This window comes from Cynara cardunculus (assembly GCF_001531365.2).
Source record: "Cynara cardunculus var. scolymus isolate 2C chromosome LG 12, CcrdV1, whole genome shotgun sequence".
Lineage (NCBI taxonomy): Eukaryota > Viridiplantae > Streptophyta > Magnoliopsida > Asterales > Asteraceae > Cynara > Cynara cardunculus.
Window position 1 is genome coordinate 11,730,351 of NC_037539.1, and position 12,399 is coordinate 11,742,749.

Sequence of the window (12,399 nt, forward strand, 5' to 3'; positions counted from 1 at the left end):
ATTAAAAAAAATGAAGTGTATATCATTCAAGGTAAAAAGAAAAAGAAAAACAATCTTTGAATACAAACGAGTGTATTATCACCATTTAAGAGACACGATAATAACAGTTTGAATAATAGCTGAAATAGGTATTGGAGTTATGTACGATGATAAATTACGCAAGTAAAATCTCATGAAATACCTGTTTAGAAAATGTACTCGTTTCCTTAAAAAAATTCATTTTCCAAAAAAAACATTTATTGAACTTTCTAGAGACTCCCCGTAGAAAGTAGATTATAGAAATGTTTCGATTCAGCTCAAAAATTAAAAAAAAAATTAAGAAAACATGTTTAGCACGGGTCCTAAACTTGGTGTTTAGAAACCATACTCGGTTAAGCACGGGTCCTGAACTGTGTTGTTCAGAAGCCTTTATATTTAAGCTCGGGTCCTAAACTGGGTGTTTAGAAGCCTTAAATTGGACAATATACAACTCCCCCTGAATTAGTGCATCATAAGCATGATGTTCTGATCAACGCGGTAATGACACACCTGCAAAATTAGATCAAACAGATTTTGGTACCCAAAAGAAATTGGGTCCTTCTTTGTTAATATCAGGTTGTGGGATGTTGTAACTTCCAAACCATCTATTTTTATTAGATGTTTTCTTTTTCGTGCTTTTAACAGGATGATCATTTACACAATAAGATCCATACCAGTTATTGTAATCATACCTATTATTACCTTTCCAATTCTTTTGATATCTGTTATCGTCAGTCCACCTGTTGTATTGTTTCCTGTTAACAAAATTAGTTGTCTTGCACGTGGAGCACATGATTCTTCTCTTGCTAAGATTAATCAAATAAGTAGTAGATCTCACAAAACAAGGAATATTATTGTTAGTAACAACAAAATTCCTAGACGAAACAAATTCAAATTTATTGACCCAAATGCTTTTAATCTTAGAAGAATTATTGGGTGATCCAATAACATACCCTTGATAATACTTATTAGAAGAACGAGAATAGTTCTTAGAAACAGTTAATTTAGGGCTGCTTGAATAACTATTTGATTTGGAACAGTCATAGAAGCTAGTTTTACACTGAGAAGGAGAACCAATTGAGTTTTGAGCACAAGAAAAGTCTTTGACTTTCTGTAAAAGCTGGTCTCTCTCAACAGTAACTAAATCAAACTTATTTTTAAGTTCTGTTCTCATCTTCAGCTCAGTTTCAAGGTCTATCTTCAGATCAGACAATTTGCTTGTAGTATCCAGGAGTTTACCTTCTAACTCCTTCTGAAGCATTTCAAACTTCCTTTTCTGATTTATTAACTCTCTAATCTCTTCATCTGAGCTGCTCTTCTCATTCTCAGAAGCGATGTCAAGCCATTTTTTCTTTTCAGCAAGCTCTTTAGCAATAGCTGCATATTTCTTTGTAGTATTTCTCTTCTCAAGAGCAAATTGCTTTTTCTTTTCGTCTAAAGTCTTCTGCTTTAGAGCAATGTTGTCTGATAATTTCTGTATTTGGCTCTGACACTCTTCTGTGATGTCTTTCTAATCTTTATCATTCTTGGCACGTTCCAAGATGACCAGCTGCTTAAAATCCGAGATTTGATTCAAAAGAAGTTTAGCGTTCAGCTCAAGAGAGTTGATCTTATTTTCATTAGATTTTTGTTCAGAATCAAATTTTTTCTCAACTTTAATAATCCTTTTCTTTTCTTTCTCCGTATCTTTTCTTTCAGCATATAAAACCTTCTTAGCCTGTAAAACCTTTTCCTTTTCTAGTTCCAATAATTTCCTTATCTCAATCAAATCATTATCATATTTATGAGTTTTCTCAGTGAAGTCTTCAGTGTCTGTATTTTTCCTCCCAGAAGAGTTCCTCTCAGCATTTAGTTCATTTTGAACATTTTGGAGTTTATTGAACAAATCTTTATTAGACTTACTCCATGTTTTTAACTCTTCTTCACAGTCTTTTTTGACATCATCCGAAGATTTTTCAAGTTTATTAATCTGATACTTGAAATCATTCTCAACTCTTTCCAATGCTACTTTATGCTCTTTTTGTAAATTTGTAATAAATTCCACATTAGCATAATTCTCAAAAAAACATGTTTATGTATTTTTCTTTATAGTCCACTACTCTTCTCCAGCATGGAAATCTGAACTCTCAACTCTTTATTCTCCTTCTCTAGAAAAGCTGTCATTAAGAAAATCAAGATTGATCAAATTAAGAATCTATGCAGTTCAAGAAAATGATTAAAGAAATACACTCTAAAAATATTACACAATCACTCTAAAAAAAATTCACACTTCACACACTTTCTGGAAATTCAATCTAGTTAACAAGAATGTTTAGCAAAAAATTAAGCAAGACTCAAACAAATCAAGTAGTGAAAAATGTCTAAATCGCTCAAGATGTGCCTAAGCTCAAAACTATGCTCAAGCCTAAGTCTAAACACTCAAGACAATATCTAAAACACTCAAGACAAAGCTTAACTCACTCAAGAATGAACTCACTTAAGACTATGTTTAAAATGTTCAAGACTAAACTTAAATCACTCACTGCATGAGATAAATCGCTCACAGCATGGATCTAAACTGCTTAAGGGGTATGAATGAGTCTGGTCAAAACCGCTCAAAGAGTGTGAAGAGGTGTGCGATGTAATCTAAATCGCTCAAAGCTGTGCATGAAACCTATCAAAACCGCTCAAGGAGTAGATCTAAATTCGGTCAAGTATGCATACATGAAATAACTCGCTCAACTTATCAAGTTAAATCACTCACTGCATGGATAAATCGCTCACTGCATGGAATTAAATCTCTCACTACTAAACTTAAGTCGCTCAATACACTACCTTAATCCGCTCAAGAGGGTGCGAGTATTCGGTCAAAGCTTAACACTAACTCGCTCAATGTTTAGCTCTAACTCGCTCAAGACGACTTCTAAATCGCTCATTGCATGAAGTATATCGCTCAACACTAGTTCTAAATCGCTCACTGCATGAAGTAAGTCGCTCAAAGCAAATCCTAAGTCGCTCAATGCATGAGATAAATCGCTCAATGCATTATCTAAATCGCTCAATGCAGATTCTAAGTCGCTCAATGCATACTGTAAATCGCTCAAGCTATGGGATAAATCGCTCAAGACTATTTCTTAATCCGGTTAAGTTCGCACAAGAGATGTCTCTAAATCGCTCAACACCTAGATATTAATCGCTCAAGGACCAAGCCTAGCTCGCTCAAGGGATGTGCGATGAAGGATTAAATCGCTCAAGCTTGAAATAAATCGCTCACTACTAACCTTTTAATCCGGTCAAAGGGTGAGCTATGACAAACTAAATCGCCTAACACACTGCCTTAAACCGCTCACAACTATGATGTAACTTGCTCCAGATAAAGTCTTAATCCGGTCAAGAGGTGTAAGATGAAGACATTAACTAGCTCAGAGGGTATGCATGAAACCGGTCAATATTTAACTCTTAGCTCTAAATCATTCAATATGTGAACGATGAAGACACTAAGTCACTCAAAGCTGTGTCTAAACCTGGTCAACAAGTTGAGAAGAGCCAAGCTAAATCGCTCAATGAAATGTGGAAGAGTCCAGCGATTTAAGAAAAACAAGATCCAATCAAAAATTCCATTCAAACTTAGATCAAACTAACACACAAACACAAAATTTACAAAAACTCATACATAAATGGATCAAATTCTATCTTTTTGATGAATTTTTATAAGAACACGAAGAATTTCAAAATTCATAAAACTCTTCAAATCTTTACTGTCAATGATCAAATCATGAAATTGAATGAATAGCACTGATTCACGACATAAAAACGTACACAATGATCACAATTTTAACAAATAAACATCCAAAAATGAAATATTTAAAAGAAATTTATGTAGAGCAAAGATGAACATTCAAGAACAAGATGAACTTCAAGAACAATATCATGAAATTCCAGAAAATTGTGCAACTCTTGATGATTTCTTCAATCAAATTTCCTGCAAATCTGCTCTGATACCAATTATTAGTCCCAATTATGATCAATCTTCAAGTAATCATCTAATCAACAATGGCAGACATGATATTCATCTAAGAACATGTAGAAGAAGATAGAGAGAAAAAAGTCAATGCCAAATATATGGTCAAACTTCAATTACGTAATCTGAATATTACAATAAAGCTCTACCCCAAAATTACAAGGAACTCACCCTTTATATAGGGTCAAACATAAAGATAAAGTCAAAGTCAAACTATCTATGAAAAGTCAAACACGATGACATTAATACAATTATAACAAAATTAACTTTCAAGACGAATACAATTTAATACTGAATTTCAGTCGTAACAACTTTCATGAACCGTATTGGTCTTTAATGAACCGTATTGGGTCTTCATGAACCGTATTGGGTTTTAATGGAATGTATTGGGCTTTAGTTGAACGTATTGGGCTTTCATGAACCGTATTAGGTTTTAATGGAACGTATTGGGCTTTAGTTGAACGTATTGGGCTTTAATGGAACGTTTGAGCTTTAATGGACCGTATTGAGCTTTAATGAACCGTATTGGGTTTTAACGGTTCAATAATAACAATAATGTTAAAAAAATATGGTCATTCATGAAATATATAATAATAATAATAATAATTTTAGTGGTAATAATAATATAATTTTAAATTTAATAATAATAATAATAATAATAATTTAAAAATAAAATAATGGATGGGTTCTCGATTGGTCTTGATGGGTTCCGATTAGTCTTCATTGGTCTCGATCGGTCCCGATGGGTTCTTCATCGGTCTTGATGTTTCTTGATTGGTATCAACGGGTTTCCGATCCGTATCGATAAAAATTGAGAGTGGGAGGTTACGGTTTAGACACATCAACACATAATAAATCAATCAAGGGATTCTAGACAGGTCTCAATGGAAAATGAAGGTGGTAGGTTTTATATATATATATATATTAGTCAATTAATATACAATATACCAATTGGTTGATCGATGAACATAGTGCACCATCAATGAATATGGACTATGCAAAATTTTCTGTCACAAATATTTTTCCTCACCATCCAAACACTCACTAAAAACACCTACACCAAACGCAATAGCTACTTCACATGGTTTTGAGATTTCGAAAAAAAAAAATTGAAGGCATTAACGAGTAACAAAAAAAAGCTTCAATTCCATCCGAAAATTTCAATGAAAGAACCTTTCTCTATTTGTTTCTTTTAATGATTAAATTCATGATGAAGGAAATTACTAAGAATATGAAAATGTTATGCTAACCAACGTCTAAAACGACAAGTATCTCATGCTTTGCCTACCCAATCTTTCGGTGGATACATTTTATCAAGATCTTTTCCATTGAAAAACATGTACTAATTATATTAAGATGAACACGAACAAAGTGGACCCATTGTTGTCGGGTTTAGACGTTCAGAGTTGTGATGTCTAAGAACCAAGGATGACATCGCTCATTGCTAGGTCTTTTCCTCTTAATAACTTGTGTTACTAGGAACATGTAGTGATCAAGAACCTCTCATCCTACAATACCACATGTAACAATTTGAGATGGTTGTTTACTTGAGACCGTGCTTTCTAAAATTACGGTGGCCGAACTGAAACATAGGAGAAGAAGAGAGAAAGATGTTGGTGGTGGATTACGAGCGTAAAAGAAAAGGAAGAGAGGAAGAGTGACATCCTTTGCCTTTTCTTTTTCTTTTTTATTTAAAAGATCGTTTAATTTGAGTTGTAGGATTGAATTTGTTTGGTGGTTGAGATTGGCTCCCCAATTTTCAAAAAAAGTCTGGTTTTCATTTGAACTTCTTTTTCCTCTCTCTCTCTCTCTCTATATATATATATATATATATAGATACTACCTTATAAACCAGATTTATCAAAAGTCTTAAAAACAATTTTTAATGCACAAAATACTATACATTTATACATAAAGGCTAAAAAGTCTTAAAAACAACTCATAATGTATTAAGTACTACTACTTTATGTATTCAGTCATAAAATTTCTTAATCTACAATGAAAATAATATATAGTACAAGTTATCAATGCATATTATTATCTTTTCTTTTCATGTTACCAAGATAATTTTGACACCCTTCACTCATGCCTTCACCCTCTCATACCTCCATGTCTTCTCCCTATCCTCCAAGGTGAGATTCAAACTGATATTCACCATAAGTTATTAAAAGTTCTCTCATTCATCTCCCATTCAATTTGCACAAGAACTCTCGCTCTCGTTCTCGATCTCTTGATTCTTTGCTTTTGGCGTAAATCAAACACATATCTAGAGTCGTTTAAATATGTTGGATTTTAAGTATATTGGATTTTAAATCGTCATACAATTTTTTTCCATCGATAGACTGTAATTGGAATGATAACTCTTATTTATTCAAATTGTATTAATATATAAAGACCAAGTGTAACTTATATCATCGTTAAATCTTCTTTAATAAAACCAGTGAAACTTCAAAATCGTTAAAATTCAYGGYTCCCGCCGTATTGCGCGGATACACAACTAATATATATATATATATATATATATATATATAAGGAGAGAGACAGATAGATAGATAGATAGATAAATGTGTGTACGTTACCATTTTTAATTGTTATCAGTGTACACTAAAATATATTTTTCGACTGTAATTCTTTTGTTCTATACTGTTTATAGTTAGTCTTTTCTTTTTGCATGTTTCAATCGTTAGCAAGTTGCAACAAAGTCAAATAAAACAGTTGAAAACTTTTCAACAAAGTTAATATTAATTAATAATATAGAAAGATATAAAACATTTTAAATGGTGGATAATTATTGTGTCTGCATAAGCAATTGCTTTGAAGACTTAAATGTAATACATAAGGTAGTTGGGGGCTTAAATAAGCTTTAACAATAGTTTTAAAGACTTTTGACCAAATCCCTTCGTACATTCAACACTCTTGGTACATAAATTCAATGCTATATGCATTGACTATATTGTAAATAAGTAATGAGCTTTAATATAGATAATAAAACCAATACTTTAGATTGTGAGATAGAATTTTGTTTATAAAAATTCTAGTCTAAAGGGCTGTTTATCTAAATGCTTATCCGGTAAGTGCTTACAGATAAGATTCAACGTTATAATTTATTTTGATACGTAAGATTTTAGTACATCAAAACATATCGAATGCAACAAGTTACTCGGTAAGAATGGAATTCAAAATAAACTTCCGTCTTCTTATGCCATTGCTTTAAACTTGTTTCACTTCCATCGTAGAGCTAAATCCTCTTCCACCAGTGTCTCCTCAATCTTCTCCCATGGCATCCTGCGCTTGGCCATTTCTCGCTTCTTTGCAGCCACTCCAACACTATCTCCAGATTTCTGAAATTATTAAAGAGAATTAGTAACAAAAGTACAAACAAAATCCGAATCATCTTTCATTTATATGGTTTTTGTATACTTGATCATACCTTAAAGCAATATCCATCATATATGTCACAGATTGGATAGTCGTTAGGACAACAATAGGAAGACCCTTTGCAGCACACAGCATTAGAGTAACCACAACAACCGTAGATTAAACAGTAGTTATAGAACTCAAAGATGCAACAACATGTCTGGCCTGCAGCACAATAATAGGAGTCCCCACATTTGCTCGATGGAGAAGGCGGAGGAGGTGGAGGAGATGGCGGTGATGGAGGACTCGGTGGAGGTGGGGCAGAACTGTGTGGGTAAGACGGTTCTAGATTGATCCCACACACCCCGTTTTTTATATTAGTATTTCTTTTCATGAGAATCCATCCGTCCATGCCCCAATATGTACCCCATGAGTTCTTCACAATCCAGTAGTCTTCGCCATCTTGTGAACCGTAACCAACAACAAGCACCGCATGGTCTATGTCGTATGGGCTGCTCGAGCATTCCCCGTCATATATACCCTATGAAATCCAATTTATAAAATTAATATACACAAAATAAACAAAAAAAATAACATATAATTATAATCTTTTTAAAAAAGGTAAAGACTTACCCCAGTGTATAGTTGGAAATCATAAGCTGAGCCAACTATACCAACTGTAACAGGCTGCTTTGCCACAGCGCAAAGCAATGCATTTTCATTTGGTTCCACATCTGTGTAGCTATCAATTGATACAACTATATTGTTCTCCTGTTAAAAAAATGTTCAAATATTTTTATGTATCGACATAAACTTAATGTTCATCTCTATCCCACCAATTAACTCCTGACGTATTATTATTTTTTCAAATTGTCTTTTTTTTTTCTCAACAATGGGATATATAACGTGTCAGGGATTTTTGGTGGATAGGGATAGGACATGGAATTTAGAGATGAATGATTTGTATTCTTAATTAAGGTATAGGATTAGACCTTTGAGACGATACATTTACCATCATAACCATTTCCACTGGTATATGGGTAATCTGCTTCTGTATCAATTCCTCCATTTTTGATAACCCATCGAAAGGCGGTGTCCATGTTTCCGCCGTTACACCCGTAGTCGTAATTGTCACAGTCAACGAGTTCCTGCTCGGAGAGCCTAATGAGTTCCCCGGTGTCCAATGCATGTGCACTCTCGATGGCTCCAACCACAGAGAAGGCCCAACAACTTCCTGCAAACCAAAAAATTCAATAACAAAGATGACCATCCAATCAAACGGAAACTCTTTCAACTGAGATAACATCCAATGTTTATGAGTTATCGAGTTTGTTCTTTTGTTTCTTGTAAAATAAGTTAATGGCTCATTCCATCAGCCATTCAACATAATTTGGTTAAGTAATTGCTGAAAGTGATTTAATTGGTTGATTCGGTATGTATGTGGTGTTCTTGTTCGTAATTAAACTATTCTATTTCACACACAATAAAAAAGCCCATTAACACCAATAAGGCAAGATATCTGGGCCAGATAAATGATAAAAGTGACGGGCCTAATGAAAGCCCAATTGAAGTCCATTTATATATGTAGTGACAGAAACACATTAATAAGTGATGTAATTCTTTGTCAAAAACAGAAATATAAAATTTATGGAGTATATTACCTTACGGGTCGATATCAATATTCAAATGTGTTTATCAGTTAGTTTATACATTTAAATTTTATTTTGTGATAATAGCAGTGAAAACTATTAAAGAGTTGAGTTGCTTAAATGCACGTATGCATATATACACACAAACATACACACACACACACACACACATATATATATATATATATATCTATCTATCTATCTATCTATATATATCTATATATATATATATATATCTATATATATAGGGGCTGATTCAAATGCTAACCAAGATTATCGTGTTAACTTTGTTAACCGATCTTGATCGTTAATTTGGATAATAAACGGTTGTGATTTAATGATATTTAAAAATTAATTATTAAATTAATATCTTCAATTAACATATGTGAACAAAATATCAAAGGGTATTTAGGTAAAAAGTAATATATCTTTGATACACGAGTTGTCAGACATATCAACAACTTGTGTATATCTTCAAACCACATCAAACAAAAAAGATTAGACATATGAATAACATGTGAACCGTATGAACATCTTTTGTATATTCAGAAGTCAACTCTGCTGTATGTACATGAACACCTATGAACCAAGACATCTAGGGCTGTGTGTTTTCATACGTGTTCAAATGTTTTCACATGTGTGTGTGTGTGTATGTATTCATATGAACATCTAGTGACTTGAATATATATATGAACACTTATGAATCACGACATCTAAGGCTGTGTGATTTCTGATGTGTTCATATGTCAAATGTGAGAACTGTCGATTAAAATAAATGTGAATTATAGAACATGAACACATGTGAAAACCCAATTGCAATATTGCATCATGATCAATTGTGATATTTTCAGATTTGTAACTCTCAATTAGTTATTTGGGAGTTACAAAAATGACAAATTACTCAAATACCCTTGTATTTAATATATGAGTTATATTTGAACCAAAAGAAAAGATGGAATATGATTGGTTGAGCTTGGTTAACATAATTAACACAAAAAAATTGGTTAGTATTTGAACCAAGCTCTCTCTCTCTCTCTCTCTCTCTCTCTATATATATATACACATATATATGCTTAAAGGTGGAGGTTCAAACGAGAACCGCTGTGATTTATGAGAACGCGAGAACAACCCAATAACTTCAAAATTTTTTAATTAATAAATTAATTTATATTAAATATAAATAAATTAATAAATGCAGTAATGTAATTAAGTATTTTTTATTTTATTTTAATTAATTATAATTATCCTTTTTTTCCTGGATTGATCACGTTCGTTTCCACTCTCTTCTCTTCCCTTCCCTTGTGATAATTGTGTAATTGTGTGATTGTGTAATTATAACCTATCGAAACCATGATCAATCAAGTGTAACCATAACCTATCGAAACCATGAGTAATCGTTGCGATAAATGTGTGATTGTCTAACCCATATCACACCAAATCGTTTAGTGGATTTCGCCCGTAATCATTGTGATAAATGTGTGATTGTCTAATCCATTCGAAACCATGAGTAATCATTGTGATAAATGTGTGATTGTCTAACCTTAACCGATCGAAACCATGATCAAATCGAGTGTGCTGTTATGATAGTGATATCACATGATTATCACACCCATATCACACCAAATCGGTAGTCGATTTTCTAAGTTAACCCTAGCCGAGCGGAATTCTTGTGATAATTGTATGATAATCACATGATTATCACACCCAAATCACACCAAATCATGTTGAAATAAGCGATAACCATAATAGCCCATTATGTTATCCAGATTATTGGGTTTAGTGTGATCGTGTTTTTAAAATTTTATCACTTTGAATTCCAATATTACCCTTTTGCCTCAACTTTTTTTTGAATTGTTTTAATTTCATTTTTAATTTAAAAAATCTTTTAATTTTTATTGTTATCACAATATGAGTTTAATAAATAGGTTGTTCTTGCGTTTTCGCAAATCATAAGATTTCTCGTTTGAACCCTTCCCTATGCTTAAATACACGTATATATACATTGACGTGCACACATACATATGTATATATATGCGTAAATACACATGTATATATATATATATATATATATATACACTGATGCATACACAAACATACATATATATATATATATAAATATATATATATATATATATAATCTGTAAAAATTGGAATAATTATAGTCGATGGTATGTCTTACCACACTGTCCTTGGTCTTTAATTGGAGTGACGACTCCTTTCTCCCTCCAATCCAAAGAAGCAGGAGCATCGCAGGAATCCCCACCTGCTGTTGTATTCTTCTTTATTCCATCACCCTTCATCTTTAATTTATTCGAATTCGACCCCTTAACTTTTGATAAATAAGTTTCCTTGAACTCTTCGTTGCTCAAATCAGCAAACTTGTTCAATCCCACCATGTGCTCCTTCTCCGATTTCCGCTTTGAGTTTTTCTCCAACACATATTTCAAACTCCTCCGAAAATTTACTAACCTGCTCTCCTCCTCTTGTGCGTGCTCGTACGTTTTTCCATGTATCTCTTTCCATTTTTGGAATAGTTCCAAGACCTCTTCTCCTGATGAAGCCTCGGTTTCTTGATCGTGTAGTATTGAGATCTCGATCGGGAAACTCAACGTTGCGATTTGAGATGAAACAAGGATGATCGAGAAAAGAAGAGTGTGTAGGGTTTTTGAGTTACCCATTTGATCAAAAGCTTGTCTTTCTTGCTACAAGCAAATCTTGAAAATTTTCTTGATATGGTTGCCCTTTCTATACATCACTAGCTTTTGGTTCACTAATTATCTTGGATTATTTATTGAAGTCCAAAATGACCTTGGAATGGTGGTAGGAAGTGGAAACTAGTGAGGATATTTTAGTCATTTTAAGCGGTTAAAAAATAATATCTCCATCGTTTTCAAGGTTAGTAAAATTCGAAATGGTTACGACACTTGGCTTATTTGCCATTTGTTGACTTTTTGTTTGTTCCTTGGACTATGGCCTAAAGGTGATGGTAACTTGCTTTGTCAATACAATAAAATTTATTAATTCTTTTTACTTGTAAAAATAATTTTTTTAATAAAAAATGATATTATATTTTATGAAAACAAACATTTTATATTTTTGATTATTAAGTATAGCGGTCTTCTTTTTGTTTTTTTGGGTTCAAAATTACTTGTTTGGAGAAGTTATAAAAAATAAAAGAGTAAACTTTAATTTTGGTTCCCGAGTCCGAAAGTGCGATCTAAATTTTGACAAGTTCAAAAAATATCATTGTGGTTTTTATTTTTCTCTGAAAGCGGTCATTCGTCACTAATTATCCCGTTTGTTTTCTTTGTTAGAAGGAGGAACATTTTCGTCTATTTCATCTTTTTTGTCTTTATTTTTATATTTATAACAAAT

At 32.7% G+C, this 12,399-nt stretch overlaps 1 protein-coding gene across 1 annotated transcript; it reads right to left on the reverse strand.

Moving 5' to 3' along the window:
• Positions 1-7,053: 7,053 nt before the first annotated feature.
• Positions 7,054-11,767, reverse strand: LOC112522696 (low-temperature-induced cysteine proteinase-like). The gene is made up of 5 exons (XM_025131984.1): positions 11,204-11,767; positions 8,368-8,609; positions 8,009-8,146; positions 7,449-7,916; positions 7,054-7,359 (listed from the first exon to the last, which is right to left on the reverse strand). Exons 1-5 carry the CDS (start codon positions 11,700-11,702, stop codon positions 7,240-7,242), a joined length of 1,467 nt encoding a protein of 488 aa, XP_024987752.1. The 5' UTR covers positions 11,703-11,767; the 3' UTR covers positions 7,054-7,239.
• Positions 11,768-12,399: the final 632 nt, after the last annotated feature.

Coding starts and splice junctions, on each gene's coding strand:
- LOC112522696 (XM_025131984.1), bottom strand. CDS start 11,702: ATGGGTAACTCAAAAACCCTACACACTCTTCTTTTCTCGATCATCCTT. Junction 8,147..8,367: donor GTAAATGTATCGTCTCAAAG/GTCTAATCCTAT, acceptor TTTTTTTAACAG/GAGAACAATATAGTTGTATC. Junction 7,917..8,008: donor ATTTCCAACTATACACTGGG/GTAAGTCTTTAC, acceptor TGGATTTCATAG/GGTATATATGACGGGGAATG.